This window comes from Brassica rapa, chromosome A03, assembly GCF_000309985.2.
Source record: "Brassica rapa cultivar Chiifu-401-42 chromosome A03, CAAS_Brap_v3.01, whole genome shotgun sequence".
Lineage (NCBI taxonomy): Eukaryota > Viridiplantae > Streptophyta > Magnoliopsida > Brassicales > Brassicaceae > Brassica > Brassica rapa.
Window position 1 is genome coordinate 4,802,802 of NC_024797.2, and position 18,844 is coordinate 4,821,645.

Genomic DNA, 18,844 nt, shown 5'->3' on the forward strand with positions numbered 1-18,844 from the left:
ACCCTGCGCGTGATTTTCTCAGCCGTCTCTAGATACTATATTTTATAATCAGCCTCCTGGATATTTTTGATTCTTTTTTTTTTTTTTTTTGAAAGAATGTTAAATTAATTCAAACAAAAAGCTGTTTTACACTTTGTGTTACATTGGGATAGAAATTTTTTTAAAACTCAAACCTATCTATAACCTATCTCGTTGCAAACCATAGAACTAAACCTCCCGTGTGCGCTCGGGCGCGGATGGAAGACAATGGATATTTTTGATTCATACAAATGTACTTTTAAAAATCATGGTTTGGATTCCTAACTTATTTTATTAGCTTATACCAAATAAAACTGAAAACAGAAAACAGTATTATTGGTTTCTTTTTTTTTGTACAATTTTTTTTGCTTATAGCAATTTTTATTTACTTATTTAAATTATAATTTATCCAGAAGTATGATATATACTGGAATAGCTAGCAAAGAGTGTTTGTATCTCTTGAGGAAGAAAAAGAACAATTTGTTATAGAATGTTCTATAAAAACTGATGTCAGCAATGACCATTTTACAGTTGAATCCCAGCGAAGGCATGACAAAACAAGATGCGTGAAACGTAGGCGCCGTGTGGAGTAAGTGAGAGTAAATTAACGAGGCGATATGTACGGAGACTTGGTGTAAACGTGGGAAGCAAGAAGAGGAGATAATTTAAAAAAAGGGGAGAGTGACGTGGATCTTCTTCTAGTACATGTTTCACGCGGTCTAAACTTGGTTAAGTAGTTGTTTATTATATGCCTTAACATTCTTGTTTTCACATTCCCCTCTCGAAGCTTCTCCATTTATTGAATAATCAGTTAGATGATTCGGGTCAAGTACAAAAAGTCTATTCAAAAACAGTTTATATGATTGGACAAGTATATGGTTGTTGGGTGATAGGATAACCAACCAACGTATAAACGGATAAACAGCACATAGATGCCCGACTTGTTTAGTTTGACCCTATCTCTATCAATTTCCGTTGTGCTTTGTACGCCAAAGAAAGAAATAGTATGCACTCATCATACTTCTAGAGTGTATAAGACCAATCAAAATATTTGACTTTTATTTTATTTGCACTCCCAATTTCATTTGGAGTAATTATTCTGTAGAATCATTTATTTTTCACTCTAAAATATATTAAAAAGAGGTTTATATTGTAAAATAAACTAATCATATTTAATATTTTATTATTTTACTAATTACTCATCTCACTCAAAATAAAGTAGGGTTGAAGTAATTATTCAATTTTTTTAAAATGAAGCTATATATTGGAGATATTCGTAGAAAACTTTGGTACCTATAATAAACCTAGATTATTAATAACTAAATATGAAATTAGTGTTTTAGTTACCTGACCAACTAAAAAACATAATCGTCTTTCAAAAAGCATGGAAATGACAAATTCGAATTGATCCAAGGCCCTGGCCCATATCGCCACACATTGATACGCTCTGTATTCTAAATCTGTTTCCATAATTTATATCCAACGAAGACTATTCAATAATATCGATATTAGCCGAAAAAGTGAAAAGTGAAAAGTAAAAACTAGACTGGAGGCCTTTTCAGTCCAACGTTTGAGCTTCTTAAATTCGAGAGTAACTTTGGAATTGCGGATTTGACACGTGGCTACCTATGGAGTGTTTACTGACAAGTGTTACATAAACTCAGTTTGTGTCTGTTGACCCCGCTAAAGCTTTCACTCACTCGGGTTAAACCCGGCTACGAAGAAGATGAAAACGAGATCATCATCCTCCGGTGACCTGGTTCCGGCGGGTAACAGTCGCGAATCCCAGCTACAGATCGTGGACCTCACTTCATCTCGCCGGAAATCTTTGCATGGTTTGAATCGGCCGCGACCATCGTCTCGTAGAAGCAAAGGCGGTGTAGACGATTCGGTAAGTGAATAGCTGACAAAGATCGAATCTTTTCCAGATTGTCCAACACACAACGTTGAATTTTGTCACAAGAATAACAAATCAGTGTTTTATTTTTTCCTGTAATTGAATTTGGAAGAGGAATTTGATTATGGATGCGTGTTTTAGATTTTATCATTTGTGCAATAGAAATGTAAAATTAGCTCCATGGTTAAATGCTTGTGAGGCTCTATGATTCGTTTCTTTTACATACACTTTCTTGGTTCAAAGTACATAAACTCAAAACAGAACCAAACAAAAAGCTTATTCACTGTTTTTTTTTTTTTTGCTTTTACAGGATCGTCGCAGCTATGCCTCCAAGGGTTTCCATTTGCCTAAAGGATGGACCGTTGAGGAGTTTCCTAGGAGAAACTCCTACCATATTGATAAGGTAGAGCTGTCTTGGCTAATTTGATTCGCAATCAATCAACCTAGTCCAATTAGTGTGAGAGATATTACAAAGAGAATAGCAGAATCTGAGATCATTTGGTTAGTCTTAGAATTGAGAAGCTTTTTATCTCTGAAACTGTTAGTAAGAATTGTTCTTTGCAGTTTTATGTTGAGCGAAAAACAGGAAAGCGGTTCCGTTCCCTTGTCTCCGTTGAGAGATACTTGAAACAATCAGGGAACCGTACAGATCAGCAGCAGGTTGTGCTTTTACAGCATCACCCTGTCCCTTCCAAAGATTTCAATCTACCTGATGGATGGATCGTCGAGGAGAAACCCCGGAGAAATTCCGGTCGAATAGACAGGGTATACACTATCCTTATCTCTGTCTTTGTTTGGTTATCTTTGGTTTTCTTGTTATATCTAAACCGTTACGGCTGTTGCTTGCAGTTTTATACTGAGCCAGGAACAGGGAAGAAGTTCCGTTCTCTGCCTGCTGTTGAGACATACTTGAACGGTACAGTTGACTCGGTTGATTCCGGGCAGCTTTCGGTAAGCTTTAACATCATTTAGAGGTACTTTGTTGAACCGGTGGTTTGTACCGGTTTGATGGTGTTTGTATTTTTTCAGATTTTGGCGAACCCGGATGGTATCGGATTTGAAAGCGTGGATATCGACCCAAACCCACCGGAGAAAGTGAAATGGGTACTGACAGGTCCAAGTGGAAACATGTTTAGTGCGCATGTTAGCGGATCGGATGTCTCTAGCTCTGTCCAAAAGACATGGTCTGAGGCTTTTGTCTCATTGCTCCAAGAACGGGTTTAACCAATGTCTGCTTATTCATTGATTGGGCTTTTTTTGTCGGTTTTATCACTTTGAGGATTAAATGTTAATAAGCTATCCCGGTCAGTAGTCTCTTCAAGTTGTTTCTATTTCGGTTTAGTTTATAACTGGCCTTAATAACCGGTTTGACCAGCTTTACAAATTCATACCCGGTGTGTACCGGGTTTTGGCAATTCGGGCATGGATAGTGTGCAATAGTGAACCAACATTTGTCGGTTGACATTAAAAACCCTTCAATCATTATGCAAATGAGTTCATAACTAAATATATTAACAAAACTTATCAATATTGTAGTGTAGATTTGATTATCCGTTTAATATACAACGTCTTTAATTATAGATATATCGTATTAGAATAAGGCTGATGGAAGCCTGATCTCTCTAGTCGATCACGAAAGCTAAAACTAGTAGTGACTGGCTGACTGCTTAATTGGACAACACACCTTTTCTAAATGATATTAATCATCAATGTGGAATAACTCTTTTTGACACTGTGAAACACCTTATTTAAGGTAAATGAAGAAGATATATGTTGTGATGGGTTGTGTTTTTTTTTTGTCACTGTGATGGGTTGTGTTATTTTTATTAAATGCCAAGATTAAGATTTATCCGTTTAATTACACACGTCAACAATGAAAAAAAAATACTTACCTGATTCATAAAAAAATGGACCGATAAAGTGTAAGTACAAATATGAAGGTAGGCTATCAAAAAAAGAGATCTATAATTCATTAAAAATACCTAAATTGCGATAAACTCCTCAATTGTTATAAAGTTTTGTTACTTGTGTTTTAGTTAAATCGCTTAGACTTTACGACAATCTAATAATTTCGTTTTAATTCTTACTCTAGTTTTTAATTAATAAAAAATATTTTAAGTCCAAACTAATTAATTACAACTATCTTTGGATATCCAACAATGTATTTAAATATTTTGATGAGAAAATAAACTATTGTTACTAAGCACAAGTGACGATGGCGTGATTCGTGTAAATTCCAAAGTAAGGAATAATCCAAGGTCGACTTAACGATGTATACTATTGTTTGTTTTATTCTGTTAGATCTTTTCATGTCTTAGCAAAAAAAGATCTTTTCATGTCAAGGTGTTTTTTTATTTTGTAAGATTCTAAAGACTTCCAGCTATGTCGACTGTGGTATCAAAAACTGTTCAAGCTTATTTAACTTTCTCACTTTAATATAATCTAAACCAAACTATATATAAACTATTAGCCAACTCGTTAATGTTAGATAATCGTTCAAAATTTATAAAGTGGTATCTTAGAGCAACATTATTGGTGGGATGAAGAGAGAGAGGGAGAGAGTTCCTTGTTATGTTTTTTTTTTTTGGTCATTAGAATGTAAGGGACAGCCCTTAATTAAGGGCTTTTTCCTTCTCTTTCTTCCTCGGTTCCCACCCCCTTCCCTTAATGGATACCTTAAGGGACTCCCAATAATGTTGCCCTTAGAGCAACATTATCGGGCGGCCCTTGGCCCGTCCCGAACACTATTTGGGCTAAAAAGAAAATCAAAAAGAAAAGATTTTGTTTGGTCCGGGCCTTAATTAAGGTCCTTTTTGACGCGTCCCGTGAGCAACGTGGCAGCACAGGAGAGGGAGATGTAAACGAAGTCGATGAAACCTATTCCGTGTGTTTCTCCTCTTTTGTCGAAACTGAAGCGAAATCGATTCACCGCTGTCGATCTGATTCGCCTCAATCTGCTTCTCCTTGATCCGTTTCTCTTCGCTCTGTTTCCTCTCCGACATCGATTCAGTCCACCTCCGAACAGTTTCCTTTCGACATCGATTCAGAGTCGACCCAAACTTGGGAAGGTATGTGTCTAACCTCCTTTGTAATTTTGAGAAACCGAGTAGGGGTGTGTAGATTCAATGGTTGTTTGTTGTTTGGTTGTTTGTTGATTAAATGATTGATTTGATTCGCTCTTCTCGTTCGTTGTTTGATATGCTCCGCTCTTGTGATTGAAGTGGTTGTGAACGGAATAGATATATAAAAACGTATTGATTCATTGGTTCTTTGATGCTTGCAAAAACTTTAAGATTGAATGGCTGTGAATGAAAACTCGTATAGATTGATCGATAATTCGTATAGCTTCTAAGCTCGGGTCTTCTGTATATATTAATATTCGTATAGCTTTATTGAAAATTCGTATAGCTTCTCTACCTTTCAAAATCGGATAGGTTGATAGAATTCTTTGGTCTGTTATCAGTTAAAATTTGAAGTATTTTAAACAACTTAGAATTATGGTTTACATCTCTTCACTCTTTACTCAACTAGAGTGACACCTCCTTAATTTCACTCTTTACTCTAGTAGACTCACACTTCTTTACGTCTTTACTGAACTAGACAAACTAGTTCTACTGTCGTCGTTACTTGAAACCGTAGATAGGTTAGTAATAAGTTCAGATTAGACATATATGGTTTATGGTTAGTCTTTATGTAGAAACTTAATACTCTTCACCAGCTAATATTAAACTCTCATCTCAATCCCCTTAAATATACACACCTGCCTAATAAAAAAAAATTAATTCACTAAGGGACTTTCATAAGTCCCACCAATAATCTAATTTCTAAGGGAAAATCCCTAAATATGACCTTAACTCACAAATAACCTTAAAATATTCTAAGGACCAAAAAATCAAATCCCACCTATAATGTTGCTCTTATATTGGACTCTTAGCTAGAAAAGAGAGGCTTTTAATTTATTTTGGTCATTCTGTGTGCAAGTCTCTTCCCATCTTAAAAATAAAGTACATTAACAAAAATGAAATAAATGAGACGACACTAAAACCATTTGGTAACACTTAGTGCTGTCTGTGTACTAAAACTAATCTTCCAGTGATGTTTTAAATTAGAGGGTGGATGAATAAGGGAGTGATTACGTGAGTTTATATGATTTTACCACTTAAATGATTATATGAAATTGTGATCTGCGTACACTTTTCTTTTTCGGAATTCATTTTATACAAATTTATATATAAGCTAATATAAGAGTGGTGTAACTGTGTAAGTACAATCACTATGGGATCATTGCTACCGTTTGCTATTTAAAAGTGTTGCAGAAGATAAACATTATCGTGAATGTTAAGATCACCAATCGTAATATAACAAAATAGTTATGAATGATGTATCAAACAAAAAAAATCAGTAAAAAATAGGATTGTAGGAGATAATTAATAGACTAATATCATTTCAATAAAGTAAATTAAATAAAAATGAAATTTTCGTATACCATGATTATAAATTATTGTTACCATATGATAAGAAAGTAAACTTGTAATCGAAACACACAAACACACATATATATATATATTTGTGTATATATAGTGTGATGACTATCAATAAAGTTTTAGTAATAACATTTTATTCATGGTGAATTAGTGGAGTTTAAAAGAAAGATAATATTATGCATTACGACTAGACAAGCGTCTCATAATTAGCGGTGGCAAGGTTTCAGGATGTCGCTAGAGAGGAATAATCTTCTCTCTTTTACTAATTAATTAACCAAAAATGAATATTTTGTATTTTAATTTTCCTAAATCACTAGCATTATTCTATTGCTTATGTAACATTTTTCCCATACATGGATCATACATAAATCATGGCGTACGATAACGTTAAGAGAGAATGACCTCGTTAACAAGCAGGCATGCATGGCGAATATTTATTTACAGAGAGAGTTGAGACGCATGCAATGCAACAAAACAAGCTGAAAACAAGTATACAAATCATAGGATTCTGAAGTTATGTTATGATGAAAGAAACGAAAGAAAGATAATGTGGGGCCAAAAGGGTCTTATCTTAAACTGGTAAGTGCGTATGCCGTCGCAAGTCACGAGCCAAAGGAATTGAAGGGGGAAAATCTTACTTAGTGGACTGGCCATAGAGGAAGTGGTGGCATCCACGTAACGCAAGTCTTATATCTGTCTGCTTACTTCACTCTAATCTCTTTAGAATTTTGGGTCCTCCACTACAAAGACAACTCCCAAAAGAAACAAGGGCCAATTCTCGAATTCAACAGTTCTACGCAACTAAAACTCTTATGAGAATATTTAGTTTTATAATATCATAGAATATTAGATATAAAACAATATTTTAAATCGGCCGCATATGTGTTTATGCTATCAAAATATACTCAAAATGCTCTGATTCTGACCAAATCGATCAAACACCGGTAAATAAAGGTTCAGCTTTTGGCCTAGGTATTTTACGCAGCCTATTAACCCGCCTAGGATTATGTTTATAACATATAATATAGATATAGAAAATATGTTTATAATAAATAATATATTTTATAAAAATATAAAAAATAGACTAAAAATCTGCAAAAAATTATAATCAAGTTGTGCAGAGCGGTCCCCAAACTCCCGATTAACATTTTGAGAAATTTCGATATGATGACCAAACCCAACCAACAAAAGAATACTAATATTTACTTATTTAATCTTTTGGCTTCAATCATCTACTAATCATATTCTTCCAAATGTACTATTATGTAATTGTTACTCGATGACAATATCAAGTAGCTTTCCAATTGTGGTGGTGTGTAGAATTTTATAATCGCTACTGGACAATGGACAACTCAAGAATATGAAAGCAACAGGCAAAAACATAATAACCCCGAATATGATATTTAAAGCATTACAAGAGTTGCCCAGAAAAGCATTACAAGCACAACCACATAATATTTAAGGCAAAAAAAAAAACAAAACCTTGATAAAAAAAAACAAAACCATGTGAAGAAAACCATATATAGTAACAATAATTTTTCTAAAATTATATTAAGGTGTAGGTGGATAACCAAATCTTGTTACTCAATGTTAGGGCTAATTAATGGTACCTCTCGACCATGTTACTTTCGTAATGACCTAGTTGATGCAATTTTTGTGAATCAGATTCGAATAGCTTTTTCAAACTTTATGGTTGTAAAATCATAACTTGTGTGTTTTATGTCTTTAAATTTAAATGCTCTTTTTTCGAAAATAAAATAAAATCCGAATAGCCATGTAATCAGTATTGAATTTTCACGGCCGTAAAAATAAGACCAGACCGGAACTTCGATGGGGTTGGATACTTGGATCCACGAGTTTTCCATATATACCTAAACCGGAACCTTTTCAGTGCTTGGGTATATTTTTGCTTCAACGTATCTTAGTATAATTCTCTCATATTTCTGTAAGTCATTTTCAGAGTTTTCTACAGAACAAAACAATTTGAAGAATCTCGGCCGGGAACTCTTTACCAATCAGAGATATATACAGAGAAAAGGAGAATATATATATACTCTGTATTCTCTGCTCCTATGGACCAGCACACCAGGTACTTACACACAAGTAAGAAACCCTCATTCCTCTACTTTAATTTATGCATATATAGAAGATGTAAGCCATATAAATTACACACATGACCATATGTGTAAGGTAAATTGGCTTTCCAATAATAAACCACATAATAATTAATATATATAAGGTTTCCAAGATTATGGAGTAAAACTGTAATAGATTGAAACTTTTTCAGACATGAAGACAGATCACCAAGAGGCAAATTACAAAGCCAAACCAAATCAAATTGGCCTTTCTCATCTATATAACTATTTAAGTTGGGTGTTTAAAACGATTTCAAAATCCTAAAAGCAATATCTAAGTATCTAACTTTCAATCTCAAGTGCAGCTGCTATATACAAAAGGCCACTTATCAAACACTCGCAACAATTCGACCCCTTTTGCTATATGCCTTTAGATTTTGTATCTCCTTTTCTATTCTTTATTTGCCTTTTATAAGCTTCTACAATGATATATTGATCAAACTTTAATAAAGCTATGGGACAAACTACAACCATAACCACACCAAAAATAGTACTACCAAAATGACTATAGCCTTCTTTTACTCCCACAAATCATACTTCTTCCATATTATTAAAACCCTATGATAAAAGGAAACTAAAAATTTGTCTACTTCTTTATTTTTAGATAATAAGGATTACATAGGTTACCTTGTTTCCTCTTCTGGTTTGGTTTGGAATCTTTTACTGACACGCGAGAGAGATAATGCAGTTGAAACTTGAAACTATTCGGACCTGCCAAAAGAAAATATAAGAAAGTGTTCTTATTGCAACACACAAGAAGACAAACAAAAAAGGAAGAGTTAGTGGGAGTGTTACATCAGTGTACATCAATTTCCTATTGACGATCATTTTCTTTGTTTTTATCTTTTTTTTGTATATATGCGCTAATGGCTTGATGGCATCATAAAACAATAGACCCCACATTATCATCAGCATAATCTCTCCCCATATGGACGGTAAAGATAAGAAAAACAAATCATTAGAGAATTTTAATAACGTGAGTGTTTTATCGCGTGGTGTAGACACAACAACTTAGTGTTCAAGTTGGCTCTTCTATAAATATTGGTCTTAGAGATTGCCAAAGGTTCCCATAAAACAAAACTGAGAAGTAACTTTCTATTCAGAGAGAAAAAAAGAGTTACTAAGAGTGAGAGATGAAGAGTGTGCAAGAGGAGTACCGTAAAGGACCGTGGACAGAACAAGAGGACCTTCTCTTGGTCAACTTTGTCCACATGTTCGGAGATCGAAGATGGGATTTTGTAGCGAAAGTGTCAGGTTTGAAGGTGGAGGGAGAAACATAAGACTAGGTATAGGGTTTGATTTTGAAGAAAATGGTTGGTCTTTGGAAAGGACCTTCCATTAAAAGATATGACTTGGTTTTGGCTGCAGGTTTGAATAGAACAGGAAAGAGCTGCAGGTTAAGGTGGGTTAACTACTTACACCCTGGTCTCAAACGTGGTAAGATGACTCCACAAGAAGAGCATCTTGTCCTTGAGCTTCACGCCAAATGGGGAAACAGGTCAGAAGATATCTTCAAGAAACAGAGAAACCCTAAAAATGTATTTTAAACTTGTATGAACTTATTGAATTGTTCTTCATACGTAGGTGGTCGAAAATCGCCAGGAAATTGCCTGGTAGAACCGATAATGAGATAAAGAATTACTGGAGGACTCATATGAGGAAGAAGGCACAGGAAAAGAAGAAGAGACCTATGTCTCCAACATCCTCATCTTCAAACTGTTGCTCATCATCAATGACCACTGCAGCTACTCAAGACACTGGAGGAACCAATGGGAAGATGAATCAAGAATGCGAAGAAGACGGATACTACTCGATGGATGACATATGGAGAGAGATTGATCAATCTGGAGCAAACATTATCAAACCGGTGAAAGACATCTACTACTCTGAGCAAAGCTGTTATTTGGACTTCCCTCCTCTGGCTTCTCCAGCATGGGAAAGCTCCATGGAGTCTATCTGGAACATGGATGCAGATGAAAGTAAGATGTCTTCTTTTGCCATTGATCAGTTTCCTCTCAGTTTTGAACATGGTAGATCATCATCGTGGTCGTCTTTACTCTAGGATTTGATTCATTTGAATGTCTATATATGCAGCATATTTATATGTTATCAAGCAACTGCAGTAGTTTCCCATGACTTACATTAAAAAAAACACCTCTCACCGTACTAATATCATGTGTAATCATCACCATCCTATGCCTTCATATATGTTAGTTTGTAGAATGAGTAAAAAAAAAAAATCATATCCATCCCTTCTGCGTATAGAGATGTTTTTTTCATGGATACCATGTATAATACACGTTAAAACATATCCATCAATGTAGACTTTTGAATTTTCTGTGAATGTTTGTAATAATTCATACTTAGAAATTAAATTCTGATGAGAGAAATGCGAGGACCCATTATTAAAACCATCTAGAGTGAAGGAAGTAAAATGGAATAAGAAAGTAACAACGTGACTTAACAAGGCATATTCATCGGCTAAATAATCAAGAAAATAGGTTTGACTTGTAAAGCTCAAGCCAGCTTTGTGAAAAGAATGTGTTCTTCTGCTTAATCATCTTATTGGTAAAATTAGTATGTTTTTTTCATTTATTTCTGTTTAAGAAATTTCTCCATGATGGAAAAGATCAGTTCCCACTCTTTTAATCAATCTTTACGGTAAGATATCATTTTTATATCTTTATTATATGTACCACTAAGAGACTAGAGCTTCAACTTTTCCTTGAAAAAATGTTTTAAATTTCAGTGAAAAAGAAAAACAAAAAAGGAAGAAAAGGATGGCTGCTTAAAAGTATGCAAGCAACCAATTTATCAATTTTAAAACAAACAAAAAGTGGAGAAGGGAGCTTAATTGATAGTCAGCAGTAGCACAAATAAACAAATGAAGTAATGACCAAAGATGCAATGACTGGCTGATTCTCACCAAACAATTTTTCTGAATCTTTTAATAGGAATATAATAACTTGAAAAAACAATTAGAGCATAGGTATATCTTTCATAATTTGATTTTACCTGCTTACCTTCCTCCAGAGACTAATATTTTCAAGTATCACACAACAAATCCATTGATAAATTTCATAAGCAAAAACACCCAATAAGATTATCCTCTTTCCACCCAAACTTATTGGAAGAGTGTAAAAAAAGGTAGTGGATAAGAATCTTCAAATCACAAGGAAAATATCAAACTTATCATTAATTAGTGCAACAATCCCACTTCTAAGAAACGAAAAGAGCCTACGAACTAGCAACAAGAAGGGCTAATTTGAGACTAACAACTAGGGGTAAGTTGCAAATCATATAAACTAATTCAATCATGTTTCTTATCTTTCAATGTGTCCCCAAAACGCTGTTTCTCCAATGTAGACATCAACTACATACTGTTACGAGAAGATAATATAATGCGCTGTGAGTCTGTGACTAAACTAGGGGATGACTGTCAACAACTGAACTATTGAGATATCTGAATGGAATGGTTTTCTCATGTATATCTGAATAAGAGGAAACCTGACACGGTCAAACAAAAAGCTGGTTCCTGTAAATGGCATTGTATTTTGTGCAAGTACACATTAGTCTTAACGGAATCGGAATACCATAAGCGATAACTTTGTTCTAATGATCATACTCTAGTCTCAACGGAAAAGGAGTACCGGAACTCAGAATAGATAAGCAATAACTTTGTTCTAATGATCATTTTCGCTTAAGAAACACCAACCAAACCTCTCGACTATGTATTAAGAGCCAATATTTACCACTGAGAAGACAAAGCATGAACCCATACGACTGAATGTTACCACAATCTATATGGTAGTTCTCGAATTCAAAGCAAATATAATGATCCTCTCCAAGCAAAATTAGATTTCAAAACGTCCAGCTTACTCAGATCAAAGAAGAAATATGATATTGTTTGACTTAGTAGTAAGGTGAAAAACCTAAGAAATGGTAACAAGTATACTCGCAACTGGAATGAAACAAAATAGTTGATTGGTATCTAAATTCAAACAGTAAACCGAGCCGGATTAGAATTGAAATAAATCAAAATTTAAACATATTGTTGTTGAGTCCACTCGAAAGCGGAACCCTCCAAAAATAGGTGGCCCTCCAAAAGTAACAAGAGGTTAACAAATTAACTCAAAACTAAAAAGATATCTTTTTGTATGAAAATAAAAATTGACGCGCTTAACCGCTGCTTCTCGTCTCCTTCGCGTTGTTTACTTGTACCAAGAATGTAATAAAAACAAAATAACCGAGTGGTTTTCTTCTCTCCTCTGATGCAACAGATTGGAAGAATCCACTTCATTTTGGCTACTGTTGGACCAGATCATTGAGGTTTTATGTGATTTTTACTCTGTACTCTGTAGAGCATTTTCCTTGTAAGCTGAAAAGGAAGTTTCAGCAAAGCTGGCAGTGTGATTCTACGTTCACGTTCATCTTTTCAGGTCCAGGATTCGCAATGGCTTTCAATAACAGTTGTAGCTTGGTGTATTGGCGAGGTGAGTTTGATTGATCTTCAGATATTTATTAATCTTCAGAGAAGTACTCCCAATGACAAGTGTTTGTGACAGTTGAAAAAAAACTTGTTAGCTCGTGATTAGAGTAGATTGTGAGAGATAGTTTCTTTAGCAGAATTGTGCACTGTCTAGATGAAACAGTGATGTTTACTCTTGTCTTAGCTGAGTGCTGATGATCAGATATTCAGATATCCTCGAGATGATTTAACTTGCCCCGGTAGGGGTCCCTATTGGCTAACCTGTCTCAGGTGATACATCATAGTGTACACATTTTGCTTTTAGATGTGATGGCTTAATATGCTATTACCCTATCAAAGAAAAAAAATCAAGTTGTAAGGATAGTTCGATATTTTATGCCATCCAGGTACACATGATTTTCACATCATGAGAAGAAAATATAATGCCTTGTGTTTGTGCTCTACTAATGGATTATCGACATCTGATTGGAATTGGAGAAATAAATTGACTTTAGTACATCATCAATCTATTCAATTGACTTTTAGTACTAAAATAATCACTAGTAGATGGAATGAAATAAATTGAAATTGATGGTTCTCTTAACAAAATCATCAAACCAGAGTCGGTTTAGAGTCAAGGACACAATCAACCAAATATTCAACTATATGTTGTTGGGCCCACACGAAAGCGGGACCCTCCAAAAATAGGCGTATGCCACTTAGCATGGAGAGCACACGGTATTCTTTAGTAAAAGGCGAAAGAATAGTTCGCTTTGTGCTCACCACATGGCTGCGTGATTTGTGAACTGAGAAGGAGATCTTTATTTATAGTGCAACTTCTGCTACTTATTTCTCTTTGTTACCCGATGTGGGACTCTAAACGAAAGGAGCATCACAAGGGCGCTGCTGATTTAATAATATTCTACGCGGGCCTTTATGGGCCTAAAACAAGTATGGGCTTTAAATACAAACTGTAATCTTTCTTCCTTTAAGCCCACTTGCAAACCTTAACTGATGTTCTCATATATGGTAGTGGAGCCATAGACCAAACTTTTTGATCAAGAATGGCTGGAATGAACAAAGACCAGACATAAACCAACCAGCCAGTATATTAGATCCACCGAAGCTTCACAGTGACCGGCTCTTTACAAGGATCTAATAGAAACGACCACGAGTTTAGGACTAGGACTCAAACATCATCCTTCGTATTATTATTTTTGGGTCAAAGATCATCGTACAGTACTTCGTGAGAAGCATTTCTTCTCAGGGGCCACATTTTATTTAAAAACTTTACGACTGACTAATCCTCTTGTTCCTTTGGAAGGTTATCGTTGACCATTTTGACTCGTTATTTAAAACATGCGTATTATCGAGTGCTGACGTGGCGGATCCTTACAGAACCCCAGAGAAGGGAACACAACTTTTAGAAAAAAGGAAAAAGAGAAGAGAGGACGGTGGAGCTAAATCGGATCGCGTCGGAGAGTCGCCGGAAATTTTAATATTTTCCAATTTAATCAGATCGGCCGTTGTATTGTATCCGTTCGTCGTGTAAGTTTCAAATCTCTGAGCTTCAAAGGTGGTAGTTTCATCATACGCTTACATTTACGAATCTGAGCTTTTGTATCATGTGATTCGTTTTGGGTAGTTAGTGAGAGAGAGACGGTGGATGGGCCATGGCTGAGACGGAAACAGTAAACGGAGTGAAGGAGAGCAAATTATGGAAAGGTGTATTCGCTGTCTCCGGCATTATGTCTACTCTTGTCATCTACGGTGTTCTTCAGGTCTGTCTCCTTTGTTATGATTCATACCGGTTGAGTTATATGGTTAAAGGTTGTAACTTTCTTGATGGGTTTTGTAAATTTGTTAGGAGAAGATAATGAGAGTTCCTTATGGATTGAACAAAGAGTTCTTTAAGTACTCTCTGTTTCTTGTTTTCTGCAATCGCCTCACTACTTCAGCTGTCTCTGCTGGTGCTTTACTGGTAATTACCGGCAGAAACCCAACTTGTTTTTGTACTTACCAGAGTTTGAAGAACCTTATTTGGTTTTTTATTTTGTAGGCAAGCAAGAAAGTTTTGGATCCTGTAGCTCCGGTTTACAAGTATTGCCTTATCTCAGTGACTAACATATTAACTACAACATGTCAGTATGAGGTAAGGCTTTTATCCTTTCACCTCCACTGACTCTTGATGTGTGAACTTAGTATATTCACTCCGTAATGTCTCCAGGCTCTCAAGTATGTGAGCTTCCCTGTCCAAACTCTTGCAAAATGTGCCAAAATGATACCAGTAATGGTAAAGCTCTAACATTCATTGTTTTTCAGCAAAGTGTATTTGAGTTTTAGCAACACACCCATTCTTATATCTGTGTGCTCTGTATAGGTATGGGGAACTCTCATCATGCAGAAAAAGTACAAGGGGTTTGACTATTTTGTGGCTTTTTTGGTGACCCTTGGCTGTTCTGTCTTTATTCTTTTCCCGGTAAAGGCTTCGGTTATTTAAAAGTACATCAGTCACTATGAACATCAACAGAAGATGTATGTACTGAGGTTTTGTTTATGTAAATCTGAGCTGTAGGCAGGAGATGATATCAGTCCGTACAATAAGGGAAGGGAGAATACTGTTTGGGGTGTTTCCCTAATGGCTGGTTATCTTGGGTATGTGTTTCATTGTCACTCGTTACACTGTCTATGTTATTAGTCTTGGATCATGATTGTGTATTTGGTAATTTGGCTAACTAACAGGTTTGATGGGTTTACAAGCACATTTCAAGACAAACTGTTCAAAGGATATAATATGGAGATACATAACCAAATATTCTACACAACACTTTGTTCTTGTGTTCTCAGTTTCACTGGTGAGACTCTTACCTGTTGCTTTTCTGTCACTGTATTTTTTTTCTGGACACTAGACCATTGATTATTTTTCCTTAGTGGTTGGTCGTTTTCCGGCAAGAAGATTTTATAGAAAGTAGACTTTAGCATAAAGCTCTGGTCTAATTCATGCTCTTTTTGCTTGTCATTCTCAAATCTTATGTTTTTTGTAGGACTTGTATTGCAAGGCCATTTGCTACTAGCTGTAGATTTTGTTTCTCGCCATAGAGATTGTCTACTCGACATCGCTCTGCTTTCCACTGTAAGTTTCAGTTTCCTCTCTTCTTCTGTTCAAACTATTACACAGTATCATGTAGTCGTCTAGCTACACAAGATGACAAAACTGAATCTAGTTAGTAATCCAAACAAACCCATGATTCTATTATCCGAAACAAGCTATTGAGATTATCATGATCTTCCTTCCTCTCTTATCTTTCTGATTCCCACTGAACTTACCGGAGACTAATGAGCAGGTTGCAACAGCGAGCCAGTTCTTCATTTCTTACACCATTAGGACATTTGGTGCTCTAACGTTCGCTGCTATCATGACAACAAGACAGGTAAATAAACAAACTTAGATCCGACTAATCCATCTCAATTGCTAACACAATCCGTCTATCTTAATAAAGCTTGCAAGCATCATGCTCTCATGCATTTGGTTCTCTCATCCGCTTAGCTGGGAGCAATGTATTGGATCGGTACATCTTTCACTCTTTTACATTTAAACTAGAACTTAGGCTCTCCAATTACTATAGGTTATACATTTGATTCTTTGACTAACAAAGTTCATTCAATGATCAGGTCATTGTTTTCGGGTCTTTATACGCCAAAAACTTACTGAACAACAACAAAAAATCACAAACTCAACCGCCGCCACCTCCAGAGCTTCCGCAGTATGGAAAACCTGAGAGCTCTTCTTAAGAACCCTTCACAACCAGTTAGAAGTTTTCTTTTCTTTTTCTCGTCTTGATTTAACCCTGAAGACAAAAACAAGTTGATAGTGAACTGAAATTAGTATTCATATAGTCAGACCCTATGTATTTTTTTCATCTTTTTAATTATTTAAGTTTGTTGGTTCTCTTGTAGTATGCTATATATACATGTGTTTCGATGACATCTGATGTAGCCACTTAGACATCGGACTGATTTTCCCAACGGCCAGACCTTTATGACACTCTCTTATCTTCTTTCTTTCTTCTAAAATTACATCATTATTTTGTAACTAACAAAATATGTTTGGTCAGCAGAAGAATGATTCAATGGAGATCTAGTAAGTAGTAAACGCCTAAACGTGATAATGTCTTCTCTTACAAGTTTTAAATGCTGATGGCGCCGTGGAGTATCCGTCAATACATATTACGTGGACTCTTCTTAATTTTCACACTCACTTGAATACTTCAAACGAAGAGATAGTCGTTAAGAGAAGTTATTTAACAATTTTGTTGTAGAGGCCTAGAGGGTAATCGGCGATATGCTTAGCTGGTTAACTGTGCGCATTGGAATATGGTATTATTATCTGAGATAACCATAACCGAAAATGAAGCAAAAACATGGACTAAAATAGAGAGACCAAAGACGTTTCCTTGGTGAATTAAATATTCGTAAACATGACTGACGCCGAAACAAATAGTCCAAAATTCACACCTTGAAATAAGGGGTTTTTGCCAAAACTAACCCACAACTTGATTTTAATTCCAAACCTATACCCAAACTTGAATCAAATGCAAAACTAACCTAAAAGCCTAGTGAAATTACAGCTCAGCCCCTTGTGACCAAACAAAAAAACAGAAGCCATTTTTACGAATATAGCCCCAGTAAATCGTCTGAGTCGTCTGAGATGTTGGAAGTCGTCTGGACGACTGAAGTGTAAGTCGTCTGGACGACTGAAGTGTAAGTCGTCTGGACGACTGAAGTGTAAGTCGTCTGGTACCAGTTTATTTTAAAAATAATTTATAAATCTTGTAAAAAAATATTTAGATGCGTAAAAAATAAAAATCAAGTAATTATAAACAGTTTTAACTGATATAAATTAAGATATGATAAAATTGATTTGTTTTGAAGATATATGAGTGGAAGTAGTGAATCATGAAATACTTTGGTTTAGGAGTTTGGCAAACATATGTTGTAGTATTGTATGTATTGTTAGGGTTAGATTTTGGAAAACTAAAATGTTTTTTTCAAAAATTAGTTTTCACCTATATGTGTTTATTTCTGTGTATAGTAAACACTTTTCAAGTTTGATTTGGTTTTATGAAGTGTTTAATTAGATAATTAAGTTTAGGGGTTATGTTTAGGGTGTGGACGACTTATATTTCAGTCGTCTGTTAAATAATTTACCCGGACGACGTATATTTCAGTCGTCCAGACGACTTACTTGTAAGTCGTCTGGAAAGTCTTCTATTTTAGTTTCCCGCTAAAAATATTTAATTTCCCGCTAAAAATATTAAACTCTTCTGGACGACTTACATGTAAGTCGTCTGTTTTAATTTCTTCACCAGACGACTGAAATGTAAGTCGTCCAGGAAGTCGTCTGAGTCAAAAATATTTAATCTAATTGGATTTTTTGTCTCCCTATATAAAGAAAAATTTACACATTCTCTCTCCTCCTCTCAAATGGCTGCAACAAAAATGTAATGTAACTAGTCAAAGCATATCATATTTTTTATAAGTTTGCATTGAAAAACTTAGTCAAATTTAGTAAAACTAAGGGAGAGAACATATTTTGTAAATATGAGTTTTACATATCTTGAAGTTACTTATCACTCTTAAAAATACAAGTTATTCATAAACTAACGTAGAAGACTTAAAAACTAGTGGAGAAGACGCGGACGACTTCAATCTAAGTTGTCTAGACGACTAAACTATATGTCGTCTGGTCAACGCAGAGGTTATTTTTGCAATTGACTTTGAAATCTGTTATTTCGGACGACTGAAAGTTAAGTCGTCTACTATTGTTTGGTTAAAAAAAAAA

General features: G+C 35.2%; 3 protein-coding genes, 1 long non-coding RNA gene and 1 other non-coding gene across 7 annotated transcripts; 3 read left to right on the forward strand and 2 right to left on the reverse strand.

Moving 5' to 3' along the window:
• Positions 1–1,627: 1,627 nt before the first annotated feature.
• Positions 1,628–3,397, forward strand: LOC103856605 (methyl-CpG-binding domain-containing protein 7). Its single transcript, XM_033287314.1, has 5 exons — positions 1,628–1,909; positions 2,226–2,318; positions 2,480–2,680; positions 2,765–2,866; positions 2,945–3,397. Exons 1-5 carry the CDS (start codon positions 1,745–1,747, stop codon positions 3,137–3,139), a joined length of 756 nt encoding a protein of 251 aa, XP_033143205.1. The 5' UTR covers positions 1,628–1,744; the 3' UTR covers positions 3,140–3,397.
• A 1,092-nt stretch (positions 3,398–4,489) lies between these two features.
• Positions 4,490–9,260, reverse strand: LOC103856606. The gene is made up of 2 exons (XR_630892.3): positions 9,162–9,260; positions 4,490–7,139 (listed from the first exon to the last, which is right to left on the reverse strand). It is a non-coding gene; the product is annotated as an uncharacterized LOC103856606 (long non-coding RNA).
• Positions 9,261–9,507: 247 nt separating this feature from the next.
• LOC103856607 (transcription factor MYB59) lies at positions 9,508–10,794 on the forward strand. 2 transcript variants are annotated; one of them, XM_033287315.1, is made up of 3 exons: positions 9,508–9,788; positions 9,903–10,032; positions 10,119–10,794. In XM_033287315.1, the coding sequence occupies exons 1-3, from the start codon at positions 9,668–9,670 to the stop codon at positions 10,594–10,596; spliced, it is 729 nt and encodes a 242-aa protein (XP_033143206.1). In that variant the 5' UTR covers positions 9,508–9,667; the 3' UTR covers positions 10,597–10,794. The 2 variants fall into 2 exon arrangements, with proteins under 2 accessions (XP_033143206.1, XP_009131972.1); XM_009133724.3 differs by having other exon boundaries at positions 9,553–9,820.
• A 323-nt stretch (positions 10,795–11,117) lies between these two features.
• On the forward strand, positions 11,118–17,049 carry LOC103856609 (UDP-galactose/UDP-glucose transporter 5B). Of its 2 annotated transcripts, none has more exons than XM_033287312.1 (13): positions 11,118–14,550; positions 14,648–14,783; positions 14,870–14,983; positions 15,062–15,154; positions 15,230–15,295; positions 15,383–15,481; positions 15,578–15,657; positions 15,745–15,857; positions 16,047–16,135; positions 16,347–16,433; positions 16,503–16,571; positions 16,675–16,787; positions 16,834–17,049. In XM_033287312.1, the coding sequence occupies exons 2-13, from the start codon at positions 14,676–14,678 to the stop codon at positions 16,841–16,843; spliced, it is 1,041 nt and encodes a 346-aa protein (XP_033143203.1). In that variant the 5' UTR covers positions 11,118–14,550; positions 14,648–14,675; the 3' UTR covers positions 16,844–17,049. The 2 variants fall into 2 exon arrangements, with proteins under 2 accessions (XP_033143203.1, XP_033143204.1); XM_033287313.1 differs by having other exon boundaries at positions 14,652–14,783.
• On the reverse strand, positions 13,677–13,794 carry LOC117133091. Its single transcript, XR_004456933.1, has one exon. It is a non-coding gene; the product is annotated as a U5 spliceosomal RNA (small nuclear RNA).
• Positions 17,050–18,844: the final 1,795 nt, after the last annotated feature.

Excerpts from the sequence above, each read along its gene's own strand:
- LOC103856609 (XM_033287312.1), top strand. The coding sequence starts at position 14,676 with ATGGCTGAGACGGAAACAGTAAACGGAGTGAAGGAGAGCAAATTATGG. Across the intron at positions 15,296-15,382 it reads CCAAAATGATACCAGTAATG|GTATGGGGAACTCTCATCAT; the intron begins GTAAAGCTCTAA and ends TGCTCTGTATAG. Across the intron at positions 16,572-16,674 it reads GGGAGCAATGTATTGGATCG|GTCATTGTTTTCGGGTCTTT; the intron begins GTACATCTTTCA and ends TTCAATGATCAG.
- LOC103856605 (XM_033287314.1), top strand. The coding sequence starts at position 1,745 with ATGAAAACGAGATCATCATCCTCCGGTGACCTGGTTCCGGCGGGTAAC. Across the intron at positions 2,681-2,764 it reads ATTCCGGTCGAATAGACAGG|TTTTATACTGAGCCAGGAAC; the intron begins GTATACACTATC and ends TGTTGCTTGCAG. Across the intron at positions 2,867-2,944 it reads TTGATTCCGGGCAGCTTTCG|ATTTTGGCGAACCCGGATGG; the intron begins GTAAGCTTTAAC and ends GTATTTTTTCAG.
- LOC103856607 (XM_033287315.1), top strand. The coding sequence starts at position 9,668 with ATGAAGAGTGTGCAAGAGGAGTACCGTAAAGGACCGTGGACAGAACAA. Across the intron at positions 9,789-9,902 it reads TTTTGTAGCGAAAGTGTCAG|GTTTGAATAGAACAGGAAAG; the intron begins GTTTGAAGGTGG and ends TTTTGGCTGCAG. Across the intron at positions 10,033-10,118 it reads CACGCCAAATGGGGAAACAG|GTGGTCGAAAATCGCCAGGA; the intron begins GTCAGAAGATAT and ends CTTCATACGTAG.